The 27,717-nt window shown below is 25.8% G+C and overlaps 6 protein-coding genes across 6 annotated transcripts; 3 read left to right on the top strand and 3 right to left on the bottom strand.

Annotated features, from left to right (window-relative positions):
• Positions 1 to 3,217: 3,217 nt before the first annotated feature.
• Positions 3,218 to 4,935, top strand: LOC122855277. The gene is made up of 4 exons (XM_044156507.1): positions 3,218 to 3,331; positions 3,449 to 3,746; positions 3,842 to 4,263; positions 4,362 to 4,935. The coding sequence occupies exons 1-4, from the start codon at positions 3,263 to 3,265 to the stop codon at positions 4,854 to 4,856; spliced, it is 1,284 nt and encodes a 427-aa protein (XP_044012442.1). The 5' UTR covers positions 3,218 to 3,262; the 3' UTR covers positions 4,857 to 4,935.
• A 10,616-nt stretch (positions 4,936 to 15,551) lies between these two features.
• Positions 15,552 to 18,294, top strand: LOC122855279 (chitin deacetylase 1). Its single transcript, XM_044156509.1, has 9 exons — positions 15,552 to 15,678; positions 16,057 to 16,206; positions 16,374 to 16,478; positions 16,572 to 16,715; positions 16,802 to 16,984; positions 17,106 to 17,244; positions 17,315 to 17,666; positions 17,740 to 17,910; positions 17,977 to 18,294. The coding sequence occupies exons 1-9, from the start codon at positions 15,621 to 15,623 to the stop codon at positions 18,253 to 18,255; spliced, it is 1,581 nt and encodes a 526-aa protein (XP_044012444.1). The 5' UTR covers positions 15,552 to 15,620; the 3' UTR covers positions 18,256 to 18,294.
• Positions 18,295 to 18,444: 150 nt separating this feature from the next.
• On the bottom strand, positions 18,445 to 19,248 carry LOC122855282 (U6 snRNA-associated Sm-like protein LSm7). Its single transcript, XM_044156512.1, has 3 exons — positions 19,057 to 19,248; positions 18,735 to 18,915; positions 18,445 to 18,666 (listed from the first exon to the last, which is right to left on the bottom strand). The coding sequence occupies exons 1-3, from the start codon at positions 19,060 to 19,062 to the stop codon at positions 18,527 to 18,529; spliced, it is 327 nt and encodes a 108-aa protein (XP_044012447.1). The 5' UTR covers positions 19,063 to 19,248; the 3' UTR covers positions 18,445 to 18,526.
• A 199-nt stretch (positions 19,249 to 19,447) lies between these two features.
• Positions 19,448 to 21,696, top strand: LOC122855281 (60S ribosomal protein L10a-like). Its single transcript, XM_044156511.1, has 5 exons — positions 19,448 to 19,579; positions 20,080 to 20,235; positions 20,612 to 20,760; positions 21,027 to 21,199; positions 21,469 to 21,696. The coding sequence occupies exons 1-5, from the start codon at positions 19,575 to 19,577 to the stop codon at positions 21,637 to 21,639; spliced, it is 654 nt and encodes a 217-aa protein (XP_044012446.1). The 5' UTR covers positions 19,448 to 19,574; the 3' UTR covers positions 21,640 to 21,696.
• A 63-nt stretch (positions 21,697 to 21,759) lies between these two features.
• LOC122855280 (methyl farnesoate epoxidase-like) lies at positions 21,760 to 23,978 on the bottom strand. Its single transcript, XM_044156510.1, has 8 exons — positions 23,862 to 23,978; positions 23,494 to 23,791; positions 23,225 to 23,413; positions 22,952 to 23,138; positions 22,780 to 22,894; positions 22,523 to 22,703; positions 22,197 to 22,459; positions 21,760 to 22,121 (listed from the first exon to the last, which is right to left on the bottom strand). Exons 1-8 carry the CDS (start codon positions 23,947 to 23,949, stop codon positions 21,943 to 21,945), a joined length of 1,500 nt encoding a protein of 499 aa, XP_044012445.1. The 5' UTR covers positions 23,950 to 23,978; the 3' UTR covers positions 21,760 to 21,942.
• A 381-nt stretch (positions 23,979 to 24,359) lies between these two features.
• On the bottom strand, positions 24,360 to 26,814 carry LOC122855278 (mitochondrial intermediate peptidase-like). The gene is made up of 7 exons (XM_044156508.1): positions 26,586 to 26,814; positions 26,246 to 26,508; positions 25,982 to 26,168; positions 25,761 to 25,906; positions 25,271 to 25,685; positions 24,737 to 25,189; positions 24,360 to 24,675 (listed from the first exon to the last, which is right to left on the bottom strand). Exons 1-7 carry the CDS (start codon positions 26,700 to 26,702, stop codon positions 24,373 to 24,375), a joined length of 1,884 nt encoding a protein of 627 aa, XP_044012443.1. The 5' UTR covers positions 26,703 to 26,814; the 3' UTR covers positions 24,360 to 24,372.
• Positions 26,815 to 27,717: the final 903 nt, after the last annotated feature.

The raw sequence follows: 27,717 nt of genomic DNA on the forward strand, positions 1-27,717 counted from the left end.
GGTTAATGACTCTACCAGGGATGGACGTAAAACTAACCCTGAAGATTTGAAATGTATAGTCAATCTCTGTGGAGGTAGCTTGACAACTATAAATATTGCTAAATATTGTGCTTCTTCAATAATGCCATTGATTAAGTCTAATTGTTCAAATCTCAAAGAACTGATCTTGCACTTTCACACAATGGAGGATCAAGATTTTGAAAATTGTTTTTCCAATATGCCTCAACTTGAAAAACTGATGATTCGTTTAAAATGTGAAAATTCAACTGTACCAATGACCTTGGCTAAGTCATTAGAACAAGTTTGTGAAACCTTGAAAACGTTTACAATTCAAGATCAACTTTCCTCACCAGATTCATCAGTTTCAGTAAGTATACATCTTGCAACAACAAAGAAAATTAATTAAATATATTATTATTATTATTTCATTCTTAATAAATAATAAAAAATTATTTACCTTTCAGGAAATTTCTCCATCATCTAAAGCTTTAATGACTGTCATTAGCAATATGAAAAACATCGAAAAGCTAGTAGTTCATTTAGATCATGGTATTACAGATGAATTCTTGAAAAATATTATCAAAAATGCTAAAAAAATAAGCGCTTTAAGTTTAAAGGGTACATATATTACTGATGCTGGTATAATAGAACTTAATAATGCAGAACAATTAAAATACTTTAGTCTGTATCTATTCGAAAAATCAGCAAATAAATTCATCACCGATCAATCACTTGAATGTCTATCCAACGAGAAATTAACAGACTTACGTTTTTCAAATTGCGTTAACATCACTGATAAAGGAGTAATTGCACTTGCTAAAAAGTTACCAAATTTGCAATTTTTGAATATTCGTGATACAAAGGTAACTAATGAAGTTCGCAAAGAAATTGATGAATTAAAAAAATGTGGTAAAACAAATATATTCGTAATACCATTATGTTATAAGTGGCTATAAATGGTCATTATAATAAGTGGTCATAAATCTATATACAGTAAACCAAAAGCCATGTTTCTCGGTATATAAAGCAGCTGGAAATACTGATAACGAGTAACATGTACAATATGCGTGTAGTTTTTGATCAACAAGTGGTTTAATTTTGTTTTAAAAAAATATTGTAAAACCATATTTGTTGATACAAGTTAATAACCATAAATTTCTTTGATATTAAAATTTAATGACTATATTATATTCTTTAATATTTACATGGTAACTTATAAGGTTGAATGTAATACCTTAATAAACATAATAATTAATGATTTAATTTCAATGCGTTTACTTTTTTTTTCTTGGCATGATTTTTTATTATTTTCACTTTCATGATATTTTTTATTTTTTCATGATGATTATTCAATAGTTCCCTGATAAGTAGCATAACTATTTAAATAAAATTTTGTAAATAGAAAAGAAAAATAGGAATTTAATTATTATAGGTATATTTAAAAATAAAAAAAAAAAAAAATTATCAAAACTTGATAAATTTAGTGTTGTTTAGACTCAACCACAAAATAAATAATTAATAAAAGTAATCATAATGATAGTTATAAAAATGGAAAAAAAAAACAATTATTAATATAAATCATATTTGATAAACAGAATGGATTGCTTCAAATCGAATAAACAAAATCAATAAACAAATCAAAAAATGACAAGCTAATGTTAATAAATATTTATTCTAAAATATTTAAAGATATCACTGAAGCAACGCAATTACCATCAACATCATCAACAACAGCATGTATATAGAAAACAATTAAAATTACAGAAATCCAGATAGAATAAAAGTAAAAGTATCACCCATAACATCTGAAGATGAATTTACAAGTGACAGTAGCAATGATGATGATGATGATGATGATGATTATGATGATGATTATGATGATGATTATGATGATTATAATGCTCTTTCATGTGAAGAGTTCAGTCTTAAAATGAAAAAAGATTATGAAAGAAAACTAATCGAGGCTGACGAAAAAAATTTCAAAGAGTGTGTCACATTAATAATTATTTGCTTGATATATACTAAATATTTTTTATTAATTTTACTTTTATTTAATATTAAATAACTTATCAATAATGATAATAATAATTTGTCATTATTTTAAATAATTATTACAATGTTAATTATATTTTCAATTTTCAATTCAATTCAAGAATTGCAATATAATACTGTCAATAATTACTAGCTATTTTTTTTTTTTTTTAGTTGATAAATTGTATATTTTTAAGTCTTTTTATTATTTTTACATGAATTATTAAAAAAATTTATGAGACATTTTAAACGATTTAAGTATAATTTTTCCGATCGTTTTTCCAAAAGACTCGAGTAAAGAAATGTTCGGAAAAATTTCTCCGAGTCAAGAAATAAATAATTAAAATGCCTTTTCATTTTTTTATATATATATTTTTGTCTTTTTTTAATAATTATCTTGTGTTTTTTATTATTATTCGATATAATATCATGCGTATATTATTGAACACTGCAATAAATTCTTTTAAACAACGCTACTTTTCAATTTTTTTTTTATAATGTAAATGAAAATAGTGAGAAAAAAAAAAAAAATAAAAAATAAAGGCCACAAGATCTGTTGTAATAATAATGACTGTGATTTCGTAACTGGTAAGTTTTTTTGAATGCAATTATTATATATTTAAAAGATAAAAAAAAAAAAAAATTATTAAAACTTGATAAATTTAGTATTGTTCAAACTCAACCACAAAATAAATAATTAATAAAAGTGATAATAATGATAGTTATAAAAATGAAAAAAAAAAAAAAACAATTATCAAAAATCATATTAATTTGCTGAACTGATGAACAGAATGGATTGCTTCAAATCAAATAAACAAAATCAATAAACAAATTAAAAAATGACAAGCTAATATTAATATATATTTATTTTAGAATATTTAAAGATGACTCAAGCAACACAATTACCATCAATACATCAACAACAACAGCATGTATAGAAAATAATAAATTTTACAGGTATCCAGATAGATTAGAAACAAATATTTGGACTTTAAATGAAACACACAAAACTACTTGAAAATAGTAATCTATAGTGTTGTCTGACTGGTATGAAAAACCGAAAAACTATGTGGAAAACTCTCCCCTTCCTTGGCCTTTGTAAAGCTGACCAAGCTATGCACATGGTGTAACACGTTTTTTTTTTTTGTTCTGTTGGTTTTTTTCGTCAGATTCGTCTTGGCTTCGGTAGCAAACACATGCCATTTATCATCATATTAATAAATTAACCTCAATGAATATGGAGACAGGTGGAATTAATACTCAATCGGTTGATGAATCCATGTCAACTATGCAGCAAGAAGTAAGTATCCAACTGTATCATATTTTTTATCAATTAAATACCTAATGAATTTATTAATATACCAGATAAATTCTCAGTTTTTAATTAAATTAAATAATAAATTATTCTATTTTATAGGTTGAAACAGCAAGTGAAGTAAGTGCACATGGGCTTAAACGTAGTGCACGTGCTGTATCACCCATAACATCTGAAGATGAATTTACAAGTGATAGTAGCGATGATGATGATGATGATGATGATGATGATGATGATGATGATAATTATAATGCTCTTTCATGGGAAGAGTTGAGTCTTAAAATGAAAAAAGATTATGAAAGAAAACTAATCGAGGCTGACGAAAAAAATTTCAAAGAGCGTGTCACACGCATGAAACCTATCCGGTCACTATTTGGTACTCATCCAGAACTTGAAAAAAGTAATATAATCAAATTAATAGTATAATTTAAAATTAAAAAAAAAAAAAAATTGTACAATTAAATAATTATAATTTTTATTTATTTATTTTTTCAGTTGCCAAGAATTGGGACAATAGTTTTGTTGATTCAAATTTAACAGAATACTCATATACTGATTCTACCAGGGATGGACGTGAAACTAACCCTGAAGATTTGAAATATATAGTCAATCTCTGTGGAAGTAGCTTGACAACTCTGAATATTTATAAATATTGTTCTTCTTCAATAATGCCATTGATTAAGTCTAATTGTTCAAATCTCAAAAAACTGATAATGCACTTTCACACAATAGAGGATCAAGATTTTGAAAATTGTTTTTCCAATATGCCTCAACTTGAAGTACTGATGATTCAATTTAAATGTGAAAATTCAACTGTACCAATGACTTTGGCTAAGTCATTAGAACAAGTTTGTGAAACCTTGAAAACGTTTTCAATTCATCAGGATGAACTTTGCTCACCAGATTCATCAGTTTCAGTAAGTATACACTGTTACAACTATAATTACAATTAAATAAATATATCATTATTTTTTTTTCATTCTCAATAAATAATAATAAATTATTTATCTTTCAGGTAATTTCTCCATCAACTGAAGCTTTAATGACTGTCATTGGTAATATGAGAAACATCAACAAGTTAGCAGTTCGTTTAGATCATGGTATTACAGATGAATTCCTGAAAAATCTTATCAATAATGCTAAAAACATAAGCTCTTTAAATTTAAGGGGTACACATATTACTGATGCTGGTATAATAGCACTTAATAATGCAAAACAATTAGAATCCTTTAGACTTGAGTTATTTAACGAACAATCAGCAAATAAATTCATCACTGATCAATCACTTCAGCAATTATCCAACGAGAAAATAACATCGTTGACGCTTTCAAATTGCGTTAAGGTCACTAATAAAGGAGTAATTGCACTTGCTAAAAACTTACCAAATTTGCAATCTTTGTTTGTTTGTAATACAGAGGTAACAGATGAAGTTCATGAAGAAATTGATAAATTGAAAAAACGTGGTGAAACAAATTTAGTCTTATTACATTGTTTCAAGGGGCAATTATAATTCCATATATAGTAAACGAAAAGCCATGTTTCTCGGTATATAAAGCAGCTGGAAATACTGATAATGAGTAACATGTACAATATGCTGTATTTTTTGATCAACAAGTGGCTTGATTTTGTTTTAAAAAAATATTCTAAAACCATAATTGTTGATACAAGTTAATAATCATAAATCTCTTTAATATGTATTAAAATTTAATGTCTATATTTACATGGTAAATTATAAACTTTAATTTTAATGATTTAATAAACATAAATGATTTAATTTCAATGTGTTTACTTTTTTTTTTCTCGGCATGATTTTTTTATTATTTCCATTTCCATAATATTTTTTATTTTTTTATTATGATTATCCAATAGTTGACTGATAAACTATTGTTAATTATTTATATTTTATTCCAGGATTGTTTATTGTCTTTCCTGTTTTTATTTAAAAAATATATAAAATAATTTTGATAAAACATTCGAGCCATCTGGACTGAGACTCAGTCCAGTTATAATTGTATCAGTGTGTCCCTATCTTAATTTATTAAATACTGAATTTTTTCTTCAATACCAAACTTTGATATTATTAATTGTCTGAATAAATTAATAGCTGATATTTGTTGAGCATTTTGAGCAAATGGATTACTAATTACTGATGTTGATTTAGAAGCAATTGATGTACTTGGTGTACTAGTATAGCTGTATAGAGTAGTTTAAAAGAATTTATTGCAGTGTAGTTCAATAACATACGCATGATATTATATCAAATAATAATAAAAAACACAAGATAATTATTAAAAAAGACAAAAATATAAAAAAATGAAAACGGCATTTCAATTATTTATCTCTTGACTCGGAGAAATTTTTCCGAACTTTTTTTCACCCGAGTCTTTTGGGAAAACGGCCGGTAAATTTTTACTTCGTCAGAGATCTTGGAGAAAATTCGGAGTTACTGAGGAACCGATCAGAGGCCGGAGCCATCACGGAGTAATATATTTTTACCAGGGATATCAGATTAATTAGATAAAAAAAAAAATTAGATTCCTGATGAGTTTAGAAATTTTAATAACATTGGTATCAATTGGTACCTTTGTCTATAATTTCAATCACGAGTTAACAGTTGTAAGTTCCTTTTTTTTTTTTTTTTTCTTTAAATTTAATTTCATATTCGCGTCATTTATTCATTATTTTTTTTAAAAAACAGCCATTTAACATGACTTGTAATTTTTTTTTGTCGTAGGTCGCCTCGTGGTGTTTTTTTTTTTTCCTGAGTGCCTCGTGGTTTTTTTTTTTTATGTAATCAATGTTATTATAATTACACTGAGAGAATTTTTCCTATTATAATTACGGGAGGCTCCAGTATTACCAGGACCTAAGACCATTCACTTGATAATTTCGATTTTTTCTTTCAGAATTTCGTTGGTTCTTATTAAAATCTAATGGAGTGGCCCTGGTGATACTGGAGCCTTCTGTAATTATAAAAGAAAAATTCTCTCCGTGTATTGCTAATTCCCGAGTGGAAATCGGGTCAGGCTAGCTTGATTTGACTTCAAGTCTTGATCAAAACTTGATCAATGTTCCCTTAACACGGGAAGCCTGATCAAAATTTGATCAAGATTTGATCATGATGCTTGATTAAGGATAACTTGGTCAAGATTGGATCAAGCAAACCTTAACTCATCCTTATTAGGGCCAGAATTTCAGTAACATCTCGAATTATTTCAGGCTCAATGAGCTTTTTATATAAAATTATTTTAATTTATTTATTTAACAATAGAGCAATCTATTTTTTTTAAACTAAAATACTCATACCTTGTATTAGAAATACTGTATAAATAATTGAATTTTTTTTATCAACAATGATGGACAATTCAACAACAAATATGGATGGAAAAATAAATTGTTCAAGTAAATACATTGAAATTGAAACATTATTTATTAGGTTTATTAGGTTATTGCAATTAAACTTTTGATGTTCATTGTAAATAATTAAGGATATAATATAGTAATTAAATTTCAATATTAAATGAATTTATGATTTTTTTCTTTTTTTTTTTTTGCATGTGGATAAAATTGGATAAAATAATGAAAATAATATGTCTAAATTCACCAAGCTCACCTACCTGTTGACAATAGAAACCACGTTGACAATAGAAATACCTGTTTTCATCCACCTCAGAGTTGCCAACCTGTGCAAACCCACAAAAAAAGAGTGCACAAAAAATATATAAACAATTTTTAGAATTCTTATTGGATTAATGAGTTGTTAATTCATCTGTTTTTTATATTTTTCATTGAATATAATTCCCTAATAAGTAAAAACTTTTTAAATAAAATAATTAATAAATTTTGTAAATGAAAAAGAAAAAAAAATATGGTACATCAGAGAAACTAGAAAAAGAAAAAAAAAAAAATTATTAAAAAAAAAATGTATATACTTTAGTTATATATACTTATAGAAATATGTATACTGTAATGTTTATCAGATAGGCAATCTTCGAAATTATTGTTTTAAATTACATTACGTTTACAATTAACAACATGTATAGTGTTACTATTATTATCATTACGATTATTATTGTTTAGGAATCAAAAAAAGAAAAAGAAAAAACAAACAATCAAGTTAATTGTCCAACTGACCACGTCGAATTTTATTATTAATTTTTTTCTCATAATGTGGCAGGAACAGGCAGGAAGAAGAAGAGACCGTAGTCTCAATTTGGTTTTTTTTTTTTTTCTCTCCTCTCAATATAAAAGTTTAAGAAAAAGTAATGAAGAAAAAAATATACTATATGTATATAAAGAATAATTTGAAATATTTCAAAAAGTACTTATCGACTGTTTTTTTTTTTTTTGGCTCTCTTAATATTTTTTCAATCTCAGAGAAAATTCATTTAACAGTAAGTAGAGCAATCTATTTTTTTTAAATTGAAATACTCATATACCTTGTATTAGAAAAACTGTATGAATAATTCAATTTTTTATATCAACAATTTGCGTAAACAAGAAGCGTAAACTTCTCTTGGTAATTATTGAAGGCTGGTTTTTTCGTCCACAATGACAGTTAACTTATCATTTAAAAAATTTAATTAACTACGGATTAACGACTTATCGATTACCAAATCCATTAGTTAACTATATAGTTGACGACGAGTTTAATCCTTAGTTAACTGTAATAATTGTGGACGAAAAAACCGGCCCTTATATTTTTAAATATACTTGGTTTTTATTACAAAAACACGAAGACCTATTTTACGAACTTTTTATGCTTCTATATCTAAACATGAAGAGTCTTAAAGACTCTACAATTTTATCCCGGGTAGTGCTGCTACAATTTCGAAATGGAAATTTAATTTATGTTAGCAAAGCCAATGTTATTATAATTTCTAAATTGATGAGTTTAGATTCTCATTATAATTGAACTACCTTGTTTAAAGTTTATTATTGCATTTTTTTTTTTTATCCAACAAATCTGATATCCCTGGTAAAAATATTGCTCCGCGATGGCTTCGGCCTCCGATCGTTTCCTCAGTAACTCCGAATTTTCTCCGAGATCTCTGACGAAGTAAAATTTTATCGGCCGTTTGTCCAAAAGACTCGAGTGAAGAAATTTTCGGAAATGTTATGATTAAGTATCAGAATTGCTGAATTAGAAAAAAATAATGATAATACAGTATTGTTTCAAATCATGTACAATTTTATAACAACAATAATAATATTGATAATAAAAACAATAGTATAGTATAATAATAACAACAATATTAAATCAGATCAATCAAGAAATAATATTGATGATGGTAATAGTATTCTTTTATCAATATCAAATAATAATGATGAACAACATAAACCACCATTAACACCACATACACCTCGCATCGAAATGACAAAAAAAAGCATAAAACATTCAACAAATTATTCAAATAAGGATACAACACCAGTCAGGGCAAATGATACTAATCAAACATAAGGATCATTTATGATTGCACCAACACCTGCACAACTTGGCCGTGCATCATTATATAATATAATACAAAGAAGGCAATCACAAGCAATAACTCTAACGTCAAACGTGGTTGATCATGCAACGAATCATAGGCATATTATCATTATATTTTTTTAATTTATATAATATATTTATTTCTCTCAATGAAAAATATTATTTTATTTTTTGTATCAATTTACTTGTATACAAAATATTTTTCATTAATTTTATTTTTAATTAATGTATTAAATTTATTAATGCGGTATTAAATTACTTTATCAATAATGATAGTATAATAATTTGACATTATTTTTAATAATTATTACAATGTTAATTATATTTTTAATTTATAATTCAAATCAAGAATTGCAGTAATACTGTCAATCATTATATATTAATGATTCATTAGACACTTGCTTTTTTTTTTTTTAATTGATAAATTGTATATTTTTGAGCCTTTTTATTATTTTCACATGAATTATTAGATAGATAATTATATTGTCGAAAAATAAATTAAATCTTATCGTGGATTTGTTGAATTTGGCTGTACTGTAGATTTATTGAGTTAAACGACATAAAAAATTGATGAGACATCTTATACGATTTAATGAAGCTCGATTGTTTTTTTTAAATTTTTCTTCTTCTTAATTAAGTTAAAAAATAAAGAAAAAAGAAAAAAAAATAATAATGAAATGACGAAAACCGGAAAACTGTGGAAAACTCTCTCCCTCCTTGGCCTTTGTCAAGCTGACCAAGCTATGCACATGGTGTAACACGTTTTTTTCTGTTCTGTTGGTTCTTTTCGTCTAATTCGTCTTGGCTTCGGTAGCAAACACATGCCATTTATCATCATATTAATAAATTAACCTCAATGAATATGGAGACAGGTGGAATTGATACTCAATCGGTTGATGAATCCATGTCAACCATGCAGCAAGAAGTAAGTATTCAACTATATATATCATGTTTTAAATTATAATTAAATACCTGATGAATTTATTAACATGCCAGATAAATTCTCAGTTTTTGATTGAATTAAATAATAAATTATTCTATTTTATAGGTTAAAATAGCAACTAAAGAAAGGGAACATGGGCTTAAACGTAGTGCACGTGCTATATCACCCATAACACTCGAAAATAAAGTTACAAGTGATAATAGCGACGACGATGACGATGATGATGATAATGATCCTTATCAAGAGTATTATCTTCAGATGCAAAAAGATAATGAAAAAAAATTAATCGAGGCTGACAAAAAATATCTTAAAGAGCGTGAGACACGCATTAAGCACATGCAGTTACTATTTGGTGCTCAACCAGAATTCGAAAAAAGTAATATAAATATCAAATTAATAGTATAATTTAAAATTGAAAAAAAAAAAGATATTAGATAATCATAATTTTTACTTATTTATTTTTTCAGTTGCCAAGGATTGGGACAATAAGCTTGTTGATTCAAATTTTAAAAAATTCATATTTACTGATTCTACCAGGGATGGACGTGAAACTAACTTTGAAGATTTGAAATGTATAGTCAATCTCTGTGGAAGTAGCTTGACAATTATAAATATTGATAAATATTGTTCTTCTTCAATAATGCCATTGATTAAGTCTAATTGTTCAAATCTCAAAAAACTGACCTTGCACTTTCACACAATGGAGGATCAAGATTTTGAAAATTGTTTTTCCAATATGCCTCAACTTAAAAAACTGATGATTCGATTAAAATCTGAAAGTTTAATTGTACCAATGACTTTGGTTAAGTCATTAGAACAAGTTTGTGAAACCTTGATAACGTTTTCAATTCAGGATGAACTTTGCTCACCTGCAGATCCATTAGTTTCAGTAAGTATACATTGTTACAACTATAATTACAATTAAATAAATATATATCATTATTTTTTTTTCATCTCAATAAATAATAACCAATTATCTACCTTTCAGGAAATTCCTCCATCAACTAAAGCTTTAATGACTGTCATTAGTAATATGAAAAACATCGAAAAGCTAGTAGTTCATTTAGATCATGGTATTACAGATGATTTCTTGGAAAATATTATCAATAATGCTAAAAAAATGAGCGATTTAAGTTTGAGGGGTACATATATTACTGATGCTGGTATAATAGCACTCAATAATGCAGAACAATTAAAATACTTTAATCTTGACTTATTTAACGAAAAATCAGCAAATAAATTGATTACTGATCAATCACTTGAATGTCTATCCAACGAAAAATTAATAGACTTGAAATTTTCAAATTGCGTTAACATCACTAATAAAGGAGTAATTGCAATTGCTAAAAACTTACCAAATTTGCAAGCTTTGTTCGTTCGTGATACAAAGGTAACTGATGAAGTTCGCAAAGAAATTGATGGAACAAATTTATTCGTATTACCATTATGTCATAAGTGGCTATCATAATTCCATATACAGTAAACCAAAAGCCATGTTTCTCGATGTTTTCAATCAACAAGTAGTTTAATTTTGTTTTAAAAAAATACTGTAAAACCATATTTGTTGATACAAGTTAATAACTAATAATTTCTTTATTATTAAAATTTAATGACCATATTATATTCTTTAAATATAAAGTTAAATTATAAAGTTTAAATGTAATACCTTAATAAACATAATAATTAATGATTCAATTCCAATGCGTTTACGTTTTTTTTTCTTGGCATGGTTTTTTTGTTATTTTCACTTTCATGATATTTTTTATTTTTTCATTATGATTATTCAATAGTTGACTTATTGAATATTAGTACTAGCATAGCTGGTGCATTTCCATAGCCTTGGTTTGATGAAACACTTGTCAACACACTTGTTTCAAATCCAGAATTAACACCAACATTTTGACTGCCACAATTATTATTATTACCAAAAGTAAAAGATAAATTAATTGATCCATCAAATGGACTTGGATTTGTCAGCATTGATGATGTTGTATTTTGTTTATTGTTTTGAAATAAATTTTGTTGTTGTGGTGTTGTAAGTGAGCAGCAAAACTTTTTGTACAGCCATCTGATCCACCAAATGTATTTTGTATGTTGATGAATTACTAAATATATACTAAATTCTTGGAAAATTTCTAATTAAACCACCGTCAATTGAACTTCGATAAACTTTTTTTTTTTTCCCAATAATTTTTTGTTTGCTGTGATAGTCGGACAATTTATTTTATTTTTAAATTATATTAATGATTCATTAGACAATAGCTTTTTTTTTTTTTTTTAATTGATGAATTGTATATTTTTGAGCCTTTTTATTATTTTTACATGAATTATTAGATAGATAATTATATTGTCGAAAAATAAATAAAATCTTGTCGTGGATTTGTTGAATTTAGCTGTATATAATGTAAATTTATTAAGTTAAACGACATAAAAAATTGATGAGACAACTTTTTTTTTAATTTTTCTTCTTTTTAATTAAGTTAAAAATTCAAGAAAAAAAAATTATAATGAAATGACGAAAACCGGAAAACTGTGGAAAACTCTCCCCCTCCTTGGCCTTTGTCAAGCTGACCTGAGCTGACCAAGCAAGCATGGTATAACACGTTTTTTTCTGTTCTGTTGGTTCTTTTGGTTCTTTTCGTCAGATTAGTCTTGGCTTCGGTAGCAAACACATGCCATTTATCATCATATTAAAAAAATAACCTTGCATATTAATATGGAAACAGGTGCAATTAATACTCAATCGGTTGATGAATCCATGTCAACCATGCAGCAAGAAGTAAGTATTCAACTACATCATGTTTTTCATCAATTAAATACCCAATGAATTTATTAATATGCCAGATAAATTCTCAGTTTTTAATTAAATTAAATAATAAATTATTCTATTTTATAGGTTGAAACAGCAACTGAAGTGAGTGCACGTGGGCTTAAACGTAGTGCGAGTGCTGTATCACTCATAACATCTGAAGATGAATTTACAAGTGATAGTAGCGATGATGATGATGATGATGATGATGATGATGATGATTATGATGATGATGATGATTATGAAGCTTATAATGATCTTTCATGTGAAGAGTTGAATCTTAAATTCAAAAAAGATTATGAAAGAAAATTAATCGAGTATGACGAAAAGAAACTTGAAGAGCGTAAGACACGCATAAAGCACATGCAGTTTCTATTTGGTTCTCAACCAGAACTTGAAAAAAGTAATATAATCAAATTAATAGTATAATTTAAAATTTAAAAAAAAAAAAATTGTATAATTAAATAATCATAATTTTTATTTAATTATTTTTTTAGTTGCCAAAGATTGGGAAAATAAGTTTGTTGATTCGAATTTAACAGAATACTCATTTACTAATGCTACCAGGGATAGACGTGGAACTAACCCTGAAGATTTGAAATGTATAGTCAATCTCTGTGGAAGTAGCTTGACAATTCTGAATATTTATAAATATTGTTCTTCTTCAATAATGCCATTAATTAAGTCTAATTGTTCAAATCTCAAAGAACTAATCTTGTGCCTTCACACAATAGAGGATCAAGATTTTGAAAATTGTTTTTCCAATATGCATCAACTTAAAAAATTGATAATTCAATTAAAATGTGAGAATTCAACTGTACCAATGACTTTGGCTAAGTCATTAGAACAAGTTTGTGAAACCTTGAAAAAATTTTCAATTTATCAGGATGAACTTTGCTCACCAGATTCATCAGTTTCAGTAAGTATACATTGTCACAACTGTAATTACAATAAAATACATAATATCATTATTTTTTTTTCATTCTCAATAAATAATAATAAATTATTTATCTTTCAGGTAATTTCTCCATCAACTGAAGCTTTAATGACTGTCATTACCAATATGAAAAACATGAAAAAGTTAGCAGTTTGTTTAGATCATGGTATTACAGATGAATTCCTGATAAATCTTGTCAAGAATGCTAAAAAAATAAGCTATTTAAGTTTAAGGGGTACACATATTACTGATGCTGGTATAATAGCACTTAATGATGCAGAACAATTAAAATCCTTTAGTCTTGAGTTATTTAACGAACAATCAGCAAATAAATTCATCACTGATGAATCACTTGAATGTCTATCCAAAAAGAAAATAACAACGTTGAGGTTTTCATATTGCATTAACGTCACTAATAAAGGAGTAATTGCACTTGCTAAAAACTTACCAAATTTGCAATTATTGTTTGTTGATAATACAAAGGTAACTGATGAAGTTCGCAAAGAAATTGATGAATTAAAAAAATGTGGTAGAACAAATTTATTCGTAATACCATTATGTTTTAAGTGGCTACATTAAATCCATATATAGTAAACCCAAAGCCATATATTTCTCGGTATATAAAGCAGCTGAAAATTTTGATAACGAGTAACATGTACAATATGCGTGTAGTTTTTGATCAACAAGTGGTTTAATTTTGTTTTAAAAAAATATTGTAAAACCATATTAATAATCATAAATTTCTTCAATATGTATCAAAATTTAATGTCTATATTTACATAATAAATTATCAAGTTTAATTTTAATGATTTAATAAACATAAATGATTAAATTTCAATGTGTTTACTTTTTTTTTTCTTGGCATGATTTTTTATTATTTTCACTTTCATGATATTTTTTATTTTTTTATTATGATTATCCAATAGTTGACTGATAAAATATTGTTAATTATTTATATTTTATTCCAGGATTGTTAATTGTCTTTTCTGTTTTTATTTAAAAAATATATAAAATAATTTTGATAAAACATGAGCTATCTGGACTGAGACTCAATTCAGTTATATTATATCAGTGTGTTCCTCTTAATTTATTAAATACTGAATTTTTTCTTTAATCCCAGACTTTAATATCATTGTCTAGATATTACTTGTGCTGCTTTATCATTAAATGTAGCAGATATAACCTTGGGAATAATAGGAATTAATTTATATACAGTCATCTTGATTTTGCATTGTTTGATTTCCAGCTAATCCATTCTCCGCGTTAAACTTTTTCGGAAGAAGTGTGGAAAAAGTTATTTATATAAAATTATTTTAATTTATTTATTTAACAATAACAAGTACTTTAATTAATCAATAAATAAAGTTCGTTCATCAACAGAAGAAAATTACAATATGCATCTCAGGTACCAACTGGTAAATACATGACTCTATTATGTAAAGCCTTTTATTGTTATATGAACATGTTATATGAAAGTTTAACCCTGCACATCATAAATATAAAAATATAAACTAATAAATTTTAAAATTACTTCCAACAATTTAAAAATTATAAAATAGAAAAAAAAGTATCAATCATTTGTTTTGTCATAAATAAAAAAATATTTAAGTGGATATAATTGTCCAAGAAAAAAAAAAAATAATTGATATACTTCAATTAAAGATGACCCAAAGAAAATAAAACTTTCACCACATCCAATGGCGACATTGCAATTGATACTATTGATCACTATAATAAAAAAAAAATGTAATACAAAAAACCATAATCAAAAGAAAGGAAATATAAAAAATAGTATCTTTTTTATTTTAATAACTTAAATAATAATCATAGTAATAATTTATAATTAATCAACAAGTATATAATTATTGTTTAATTCTTTAACTCATAAATTCGTACAAATAAAGTAAAAAAGAAAGAAAAAAAAATTGGTGCTTTCATAAAAAGAGGTAACTCAAGGTGGGAGACATCCAGTTTGAAAGTGTGAGCCGTGGAGAAAACAAGTCAAATAATAAAATAAGAGAAATATTTTTATAATAATAAATATATATATCAAAAAATTTAAAAAAAAAAAAAAAAACTTTGAGGATAAAAAACATGCTTAGTTTGTTGTCATTTAGAAATGTGCTTGTTGCACTATTATTTCTAAAAACCGGTAAGACATATTCATCAAATTGTTATGTCCTATAAAAAGTTAAAAAAAAAAATAAATTAAATTTGTGTTTAAAAAATCAAATATATTTATCCAAAATTTGAGGTCGTATGAATAGAAAAAAAATAAAATCAAGTAACACAGGAAGTTTCACTTCCTCTCTTGCAATACTAAAGTGAAAATAAATATAAAAAATAAATAGTAAATATTAATAAGCAGATAAAACAAAAAATAATGCAAAAAATAATGCAATGTATAAATGTGTATGTGTGTGTGTGATCTATATTATTTGCATCAATGCACTTTGCTTGCTTTGCTTGCACCAACTCCTTTCAAGGTGATGATAAAAATTAATTTAAAAAAAAACATTTTATATTCTAGAATATTTAAAAATCACTGAAGCAACACAATTACCATCAACATCATCAACAACAGCATGTATAGAAAACAATAAATTTTACAGAAATCCAGATAGAATAGAAACAAGTATTTGGACATTAAATGAATGTGCCAAATATTATCTTTGCTTAGGTAATAAATTAATTAATTAATTACGTAAAAAGATATTATATATTTTATTCTCATGGGGATTTTATTCGTTATTCAATTAGCAAAAACTAGTGCAGAATAAAAATAATAACAAGTTATTTTTAATTCACTTTCATTTTATATAATTTCACTTTTGTATTTATTTCTAGACAATGAAGTATTTGAATTTAAATGTTCTGATGGATTACTATTCGATGTAACACGACAAATATGTGATTTTAAATCAAACGTTGATAATTGTGATGTGACATCAGGTAAATAAATTAATAATAATAATTATGTATAATAATTTGTTATAAAAATAATTGATAAATATGATTTTTTTAATTTTTAAAAGTTATTTACAGAACCACAATCACCAAAGCCACTTCTTGATGATGGTAATTGTAAAAATGGTAGTCTATCATGTGCTGATAATACATGTTTACCAGATATTTATTTTTGTGATGGAAGTATTGATTGTCCTGATGGTTCTGATGAAGGCTGGTGTGGTAAAAATATATTATAAAATTTATATTATAAAAATAGATAAATAATCAACACAACACTTCCTTATTGTTAATTAAATTTTTTATAGATGAAAAAAATGATAAAAATGCAGCAAATAATTGTGATCCATTGAAGTGTAATCCACCAGAATGTTGGTGTTCATATGATGGAACAGAAGTACCAGGAAATATTAATATAACAGATATACCACAAATGATTGTTATAACATTTGATGATGCTATTAATTCAGAAAATTATGATTTATATTCAAGTATATATAATTAATTTATTCATGGAATTTTATTAATTTTTTAAATGAACAAAAAAAAAACAAGCAATAATTTCATATGTAAATGAATACTTTCTTTTTTTTTTTTTAAATTTATTTTTAGAACTTTTTAGTAATGAAAGAAAAAATCCAAACGGATGTCCAGTTAGAGCAACTTTCTATGTTAGTCATCATTATACTGATTATCGTGATGTACAAAAATTATGGAATATTGGACATGAAATTGCTGCTCATTCAATAACGTAATAATTTTTTAAAAAATATATAAATTATAGTAAAAATAATGATAGAATAAAATTAATAAAATTTTAGACATCGTGGACCAGAAGAATGGTGGTCTAAAAATGCAACACTTGAAGATTGGTTTGATGAAATGATTGGTGTATCAAATATAATTCATAAATTTAGTGCTGTTAGATTAAATGAAATACGTGGTTTACGTGCACCATTTTTACAAGTTGGATGGAATCGTCAATTTTTGATGATGAAAGAATTTGGTTTTATATATGATTCATCAATAATAGCACCATTATCTGATCCACCAATATGGCCATATTCATTTGATTATCGTATACCACATTCTTGTGATGAACAAGGTCAAAATTGTCCAACAAGATCTTATCCAGGTGTTTGGGAATTACCAATTAATCAACTTGTTGTTGGTGTATGTATTTATCATTAAATTATTTTGTTAATAATTATTTATCTGTTTCGTTTGTTGTTTTTTTTTTTTTAAGGAGTATGCATGTGCTGTTGTTGAAGAGTGTCCAACAGATATGAGCGTTGAACAAGTATATGAAATGTTTATGTTAAATTTTGAAAGACATTATTTGACAAATCGTGCACCATTTGGATTACATTTTAACTCTATGTGGTTTAGAAAACCAATGAATATTTTTGCATTTAATGTAAGTTAATTAATACTGCATTAATAATTATTTCTTAATCAATATTAATCGTATTTTTTTTTGCAGACTTTTATGGATTATTTACTTAGTTTACCAGATGTTTATTTTGTAACGAGTAATCAAGTTATTGAATGGATGAAAAAACCAACATCTGTTGATGATTTATCATCATTTAAACCTTGGCAATGTAGTAGAAAAAAATTTACAACAAGTGAAATTGCATGTGATATACCAAATAGCTGTAAATTACCAAGTCAAGTATTAAAATCACAAAAATATTTAAATACTTGTTTTAAATGTCCAAAACAATATCCATGGCTTAGAAATGAAATTGGTGCTGATTAAATATTAAATTAAATTTTTTTTTTATCAATAAAATTAAAGAAAAAAAAACACTCTTGTTTAATTATTTCGTCATATTAAATTACAAATATTTATTTGTTTTTTTATTTTAGCCACAACAAGTATTTTTATAATCAAAATGAACAAAAATATAAAAAACAATTATTTAAATTGTAAAATGATTTTTTGAGTGAAAAAAAAAATATCCCTGACATTTTAAACAATATTTTTCTATTGATATTATTATTATGTATTTGAAGATAATTATTTTAACTTAGCTGTCTTGTTGGATAAATGGATTTTGTATTGATTCCATTCCATCAACTGGACAAATTAAGACAACAGATGTACCTCTGCAAACAACTAATCCCAATTGTCTTGTGTCTTGATTCAACTTGTATGGATCATCTGGATCTAAGGATACACAATAATCATTAATAAAAAACTAATTATTTTTTATGATTTGTTTATCAATTATTTACCTCTGAGGTATTCTGTTGTACTGTCAAGAACCAAATTAAGAAGAGGATCATAACCCTTGAGGATACCTGCTGCTTCACGTCCACCAGCAAATTTAACTCTTATATTTTTTTCTAAATATTTTGATAAATCCAAGATACTTTCTTTCCTCTTTTTTTCCTTGTTTGGATCAATATTTTGTTGCTGTAATGTTTATTAATCATATGTAAATTACATTGTTGTTGTTATTGTTTATTTTTGTTTAATAAAAAATTAGTTTTAACAAACAAAAAATAAATGTATTAAATATCAAAAATTAATATTTTAATTGTTTATTGTACTCACCGACATGATGTGTTTATTATTGTTTAAATGTTTTGTTGTTATTTATTTTTTTTTCGACAAAAAAAAACAACGTTATCGTTGTTGGTGTCTAATTATTATGATTTATGATCTGGAGGTTATGTTGCTTGTCAAATGCCGGTATAAATTATTTTTATTCTAATTTTAATTAAACACATTTAAAAAAAAAATAATCAAGATAATTTATCAATTAATAATCATGAATTTTATTATTTAATAATTGTTTTTTTTTTCATTTAAATTCTTTAATTATTTCAAGTTTTAATTATAATTAATTTTTGTAGTTTTCAAATATACGGAAATCGAAAAATACTCTATCGTAATTTTCCATAAGTAATCTAGAAAATAGCAGCCATTTTGAAATGGCTATATCACCGGCAAAGCGACCTTCAACTAAAGTCCCTCTTGGTGCCCAAAAAATCTGAAGAAATCCATCCTTCATCGAATGCTCACGAACCCGTCTGGTCGTTGATCATTCACCAGCTTCATCAAGCTTCATCATGGCGTAAGTACTAATTGCAATTTGCAAATATTATAAAACCAATTACCATATTTGATAATTAAATAATATCTCAATTAGTATTAGCATTAATAATAATCAAGCCATTTTTTGATAAATTAAATTTGCCACATTTGTAAGCTCATATTTGAGGTTACTTTGTATAATTATTGAGTATTACCCTTCTGCAGTAGAGAGATAATATTAAATCTACATATTATCTTTGGGACAACAGAAGGAAAATTAATCTAACATACACACAGAGTAGAGACGATTGTTCTATATAACATTGTGCTTAATTGTGTATGCTGACATTTCTCCTAAAAAACCATAATTTAATTAACTTGGTTCCACGTGGTCATTTTAGCTGGACAATTAGCTGGCTTCTTCAAAGCCCCAGCTTGTTTCTCCAAAGTATATTCCAACTGTTCTAATTATATCCCTGCAATAATTTAAAATTTATATTAAAATTGTTACTAATTAATTTTTTTAATTATATATTTCAGCTCCAAAGTATCACGTGATACACTCTACGAATGCGTCAATGCCGCCATTCAAGGATCACAAGAAAAAAAAAGAAATTTCGTTGAGACAATTGAGTTACAAATTGGACTCAAAAATTACGATCCACAGAAGGACAAGCGTTTCTCCGGAACAGTAAAGTATGTTTCTACCTGAATTTGAGAGTTCTTTTCGTATTTTATTTTCATGATATGAATTTTGTCATTTATTTAAAAGTAGTATTTTTTTGATACACGAAAAGATCTTCTCATTTATATCAGGGAGCTGAGTTTTACTTGGCGGACCTGCACCCAGGGTCTTAAATTAATTGGGGAGGTTTTTACCGTCTTTATTGTTTAATCATATATTAAATAATAATTATATTTTTTTTTATTAACATGATCTTCTGATCTTGTTGGTAAGTCAATCACCTCACAATGAGACAGTCAAAATCTTGACAATAAAAAGACCAAAAAGAATACTTTAAGTCTTGTAAAAGCAATAATTAATGTGATTTTGTTTTTTGTTTAATTATAGATTGAAGAATATCCCAAGACCAAAAATGAAGGTATGCATTCTTGGTGATCAACAGCATTGTGACGAAGCCAAAGCAAACAATGTTCCATTCATGGATGCTGAAGCTTTAAAAAAATTAAACAAAAACAAGAAACTCGTCAAGAAATTAGGTAAAAATTGTTTGAGATTTTTTTGTAAATAAATTAGTAAATTCTTCCTAAAAAGCACCAACATTGTGTCAAAAACAATTTAGCTTTGTAGGTCGTCAACGGAAGTAGATTAAAAAAATTCAGCACCGGGTGTGTATGATGTTTAAACATGACATCAAACCTCAATCTGTGTTGAAACATTTAAAAAACAAAACTATAAAATTTACTTGTATAAATTGATTGTTGTATTTGTAAATTAATTGTTGGTTTTATTTGTTTAATTCTAGCTAAAAAATACGATGCTTTCTTGGCCAGTGAATCCTTGATCAAACAAATCCCACGTTTGTTGGGTCCAGGTTTGAACAAAGCTGGTAAATTTCCTGGTCTTTTGTCTCATCAAGAATCAATGACTGCCAAGATTGATGAAGTCAAAACAACAATCAAATTCCAAATGAAAAAGGTAATTAATTTATTAAATAATTATCAAATTATTATTGTTATTATTGTACTTCCTAAAAAGCACCTGCATTGTGTCAAAAACAATCTAGCTTTGTAGGTCGTCAACGGAAGTAGATTAAAAAAAATTCAGCACCGGGTGTGTATGGTGTTTAAACATGACATCAAACCTCAATCTGTGTTGAAACAATTAAATAAATTAATAATATTTATGATTGTTTAATTAATTTTTTATATAAAATAATTAACATATTTTTATTATCTATTTTTCAGGTACTTTGTTTGTCTGTTGCTGTTGGACACGTTGAAATGAGCCCAGATGAGCTTGTACAAAATGTTCATTTGTCAATTAACTTCTTGGTTTCACTTTTGAAAAAACACTGGCAAAATGTTCGTTCCCTCAACATTAAATCATCAATGGGAAAACCACAACGTTTATACTAAAAATGTATAATAGTTTATTTTTCATTTGAATAAACGATTCAATAATTTAAAAACAAATTTGTTTGTATTATTTTTTTTTACATCATTTTAATTAACATTTAGTATTGATGTTTATGTTGAACAATTTTATAAATTTATTTTTAATTAGCAAGATGTTTAAATGAATAATTTGATAGGGGCTTTGTTTTTCTTTTGGGTTGTATTGATTGATCAGTAAATTATTTGGATACCTTAATTTATTTCTACTAGATAAACTAAATCAATTAAAATAACAGCTAAGAATTTAATTGTAAATTGTATTATTCATCTTGGAAGAACGAGAATATCAAATATTGGTGGTGAAAGGGTAAAGCCATCCATTCCTGTCATTGATGGTAAACTGTGTCCTGGTGGTAATTGAAACTCAAATTTTTGCAACAAACTAGAAACAAATAAAAAATGTCCATTCTTTGCCAAAGCTTCGCCCAAGCATTTTCTCCGACCTTGAATAACAAATTAATATTTCATTCAAATACTTGAAAACAAAACACAACATTTAAATAATAAATTTAAGTAACCTGCTCCAAAAGGCATCAACCATGGATCAACAACAAAAACACCATCTTCATTGATAAATCTTTCTGGTCTAAATACTTCTGGATCACCCCAATGTTCTTTATCCAAATGAACACTCATTATATTTGCAAGTAATGTATAATTCTTTTTAATATTAAAATTCATAAATTTTGTATTATCAATTGTACAACGATGAGGTATTGTAGTTGGTCCAATATTTGAAAGTCTTAAAACTTCAGCAAGTGTTGCATTTAAATATGGTAAACTAAAATTTAAATTATATTTTTAATAATTACTTAATCTCTATGTATTATCAAAATTAACTTACGAATTTCTTGTTGTTATTGAGGGTAAATTATCTCTGCCAATAACTCTATCAAGTTCTTCATGAACTTTTGCTTGAACATGAGGATTTACTGTTAAATAATCCAGAGTAAAACCAATACTATTCGTTGTCGTATCAACACCAGCACTAAATAAATCCTTCAACAATGCAATTAGTTCCATTTCTAAAATTGATAATAATATTATTTTTTAATTATTAAAAATTAAATAATAAACATTCAATTAACAATATTTAAGTACCATTAAATGATGATGTTGGATCTTCTTCATGTTCTTTAATTTCCTCCAAATAAGTATCAATTAAATCTCTCATAATTCCAGGTTTTTTTGAGGCTTTGTGTGATGATACTTCTGCCTTTTAAATAAATCAATTATTAATTAATTTAAACAATTATTTTTCTGTTATTCTTACCGAAAAAAAAGACCACATTAGACGATATCTATCTGTGATGGTTCTGTAGCCACTTAAACGTGGTGCAATAAATCTTAAAAATGGAAAATGATTCAACAAGCCACCAGATACATTTGATTCTCTGATTGAATCATTTAATATTTGAAGAGTCTTCATTATTTTTGCATCACCTTTTGCTACATCATATCTAAAATTTATTAATTTTGTTTTTCATTTACAAGCATCTTGACTATTTTCTTTGTAATTTAGTCTTTTTTTTTTTTTTATTATTACCGAGTACCTCCTATAAGTGACCATAAACTATTTATCACAGCTGAGTTGGTCAAGTTATTTAAATTTTTAATAACACCTTTTTTTGATAATGTTTCAATATTTTTAATTAAACCTCCAGCATCTTCGAGAATAAGTTCTTCCATTGTTTGTCTTCCCCATCCTAAATCTTTTAGACATTTAATAGAAAACCTTAAAAAAAAAAAAAAAACCCACAATAAATATTGTTTAATAAAAATTAGATATTTTTTCTTGTATTTTTTTTTTGTTGCCTTCTTTGGTCTGTCCAAGTTTTTCCATCAGTAAAAAGAACACCACGTTTTTTTCCGTGGGTACGATGACTAAAGATAAAGCCATTTGGACGTCCATCAAATTCACGACGATTTAACATTTCCATAACAGCATCATAGCCAGATATTATTATCAAAGGATTTCCAAAGCCAAGTCTAAGACCAACAACTGGACCATATTCATTTGCCAATTGACACCATGCAGCACCATGTGAGCCAAATTTATCTACCAAATTTTTTAAATCAAATAAATTTCCAACAATTGGCAAACCTTTTGGACCTTGAATTTACAAAAATTAATAGTTTATTAATTAATTAAATAATAATTTCAATGAAATCATTTATTTTACCATTTGGAAATGAAGATGGACGTCTCCAAGATAATATTAATTTTATAAAACAAATGAAAATACAAGTAACCAACAATGAAAACCACATTTTAAGTGTCTTTTATTGATAAAACAAAATTAAATATCTTCATGCATTGACGCTCAACTCAAAACTGTCGTTAATAACTTGAAAATTGAATAAAGAAAAAATTAAAATAACCACCTTTCACTCATATTGCCAAAGAGTCGATTCAGCAATAGTAATTTTTTTTTTTTCTGTATCTATCTATAGCGATACACTGCATTCTTAACGCAACATTTAATATTGCAAAAAATTTTACATTAATGTCAATTTAAAATACACGTAACTTGTTATCAAATAATGTTTCTAAACTTCAACACGAAAGTGACAGTGAAGAGGATGTCCTTGATGTCTAATCTCCTCGGTAGATTAACTTTCTCCAAATTTAAATAAACTTTAAAATGAAGGAAAAATGTATATTTTTATTTACAAAAAAATAAAAATTAACAATTAAATTTTTAATGCTTCAATATATTGAATTTGATCTTCATTATTTTTGATATCATCAATGAGTGTTTTAGCTAAATTTTCAGCAGTTATATCTTGTTTTACAAAATCAGTAACAAGTTTTGATGAAATTTTTCCATTTCCATGAGCTAAAAATTCATAACGATATTTATCACCAGCTGTTCTATTTAATGGATCATCTTGAAAATACATTTGCCAAATCCACGAGGCAATTGCTTTTGAGCTCAAGTATGAATATGATGTTGCTCCATACTCAGCAATTTCAGGAGAATGCATTTGGCAGTACTGAAAATAATTAAATTAATAATTTTGAATAATTTATTTAACTTTAAATAATAATAGTTACCTTTAATGATTGATCATTTTTAATTCCATAATTTTCATGTACTTTTTTAACAACATCATAACTAGATTCATCAAGAATTTTTGAGTGATAATTTTGATCCAACATACTAAAAAATATATGCTCCTGTAAACTTGCTGCAGGAACAATATTTCTAATTGCACAATATTTATTTAATAAATTATCTGGTATAGCTTCACGTGTTTGATAATGTTTTGCAAATAATTTAATGATTCTGGGGTCATTTGAAAAGTTTAACATCAATGCACTTGGTATTTCACTTATGTCACGACTACATTTTGTACCATGAATATATTGATACTGTGTTTTGCTCAACATTGCATGCAGTGCATATCCCATTGTATGAAAAAGTGAATCAACTAATTCATATGATAATAAGCATGGATCATTCTCATCTCGTCTTGGTAAATTTAGAGACACTGCAACTATTGGATTCTTTAAAAATACAAAAAAGAAGCAAATTAATTATTGCCATAATTTTAAAATAGAAATTTTAATTGTAGATGGATTAATTACCTGGTAAGTACCGTCAGATAATAATCTACCTTTTCTTATGGTATGATAGCAACATCCTTGATTAGGTTTTACATCATTAATATTTGCAAAAAAATCACAATAAATGTAGCCAAGAAGACCCTCATTTTGACAAATAACTTCGTATTTTTTGACAGTTGGTGATAGAGTTTCACCTCGAGCAATTGTTACAGGTACTAATTTAATTCCAAATAATGATTCAACTAAAATGTTTAATCCTTCCCAACAATTATCCAATGAAAAATAAGGCTTATAGTTGTCTAAATTAATGTCATCTGTTACATATTTTCTTGCTACTTTTTGTTGTTTTGTTGCTGTGTCTTTTAAATTGTCATTTAGAATATTTATAAAATTGTGAACGACATCTAGAGATCCCAAAGCACTTCCTTCAACTGCCCTGTAATAAAAAAAATAGAATTTTAATTTATCTTTTTACATGATTTTATGGTTTAACGAATGAAAAGCCACTTACATATTTGCATAATTAGAAAAACCACAAATTTCAGCTAATTTATGTCGTGAATTTAGCAATTTTTGAACAACTACTTCAAATTTTCGTTCATTTTTTCGTTTTCCATTTGGGAGAATATAAAAACCATTCATCATTGCCATCGAGTTCTAAAAAAAACATCAATATTTTACATATGATCTCATTTATAATTTAATTTTTATAAAATTAATTTAAATACCAACTTCAGAAATAATATTTTGTAGCTTTATAATTGTTTCTTTTGATTCATCAGATAACAAAGCTCCAGATTTTTTACAATTGTTTACATATAATTGTAAAACGTAGTCATCAATGTTTGTTGTTGATTGAATGTCACCAGCTTCTGTTATTTTTTCAACAGCATTGTAAAGTCGTTGATCAATATTCAATCTAATTAAAAAAATAAACAACTGTTAATAATAATTATGATATTTTTAGTTGATAATAAATTAAATTGTATAAATTACTTTGTAATTTTTTCATTAACATTTTGATAAATTATTTGTGCTGCTGTTTTTATATACTCATCATGATGTGTTGTACTGATAAATTTAACAACATCAGATGTTCTTGTGACAGTATCAGACAAATCATCAATTATTTGTACCATTTTTCTGGTTCTATTATTGTCTGTTGCTTCTGCTAACAAACAATTTGCATCTATAATCATTTGTTCATTAAGATGTTGCAATTTTCTTCCTGAATTTGTATTTGATATTCCAAATAAACCCTTGAAAATTTAAAATAAATACGTTTAGTTAATTTTATCAATACTATAATTAAAAATAATATTTATATTAAACTTACAGCTTTTTCATTATTTGTATGTACTAATTTTTTTCCATAATTATCTATTGTTTTTTTGGTAATTGTTTTTGATGAAACAGACCACGTGTTGACACTTTCTTTGAATATTTTTAACATTATGTGTTGAAAGTTAATAAACTTGACAGAAATTATTTAAAATATGATATTTTTAAGTAAATTAATAGTAGATTAATATAAAAGATCAGTCAATTATTAAACAATAATTAAATGGTAATTTTTAATTGACTTGGAATCACCTGAGTAGATTGATCAATCAACAATTATTATCATTTGACAACATGACATTAAAAAAAAATAAATAATCCATTTTATTCATAGCTATGTTATTTAATTTGAAAAAATATATATTGATAATGAAAATATTAATATTGTTTATTAATTATTTAAACAATAATTAATTTTATAAAAAATTTTTTGTTTATTTTTAATTAATAATAATAACAAACAGCTGCCATATTTGTTGTGGTCTCCATATTGGATTCTTTTTTTACCCGGGAAAAATTTAAATGTAGCAAAATTAAAAACATGCTATATATAGGCAAATTTTACACAGGTAAATTAACAACCCTCCGTTGAATTTGAGTAAAATAAATTACAATTATTTATAACAATACATGACAGTACTCATTAATCAAATTATGAATTATCTATAAAAAAAAAAAATATGTTGATAATTTATTAATGTACCTCTTCATTCACTAAATCCATTCTATATAATTTTAATTTTAATAATCACAAACAAGTTTTTGATTATATCTACTATAGGATGTTTTTTTTTTTTAATTAATTGTAAGGAATTTTTAGACAATTATTTATCTGAATTCTAGATAATATTTAAATCTAGTAAATATTTAAAATAAATAAGTGTTTATTTAATACTTGATTAATATTTATTGAATAACTTATTATATGATAAACATTTTGTTTTTTTTCTATTTTTAATTTACAGAATGTACTTTAAGTGATATTAAGGAGTTTATTAACATTTATACAAAAAAAAAAATTATCATATTGCCATTCATTATACTAACTAGCTTAAAATTAATTTTGCTAAAAATTATACTTTATTTCTAATTAGTATGATGGATGGCAAGATGATATTTTATTATTT

Source organism: Aphidius gifuensis, linkage group LG4 (genome assembly GCF_014905175.1).
Source record: "Aphidius gifuensis isolate YNYX2018 linkage group LG4, ASM1490517v1, whole genome shotgun sequence".
Lineage (NCBI taxonomy): Eukaryota > Metazoa > Arthropoda > Insecta > Hymenoptera > Braconidae > Aphidius > Aphidius gifuensis.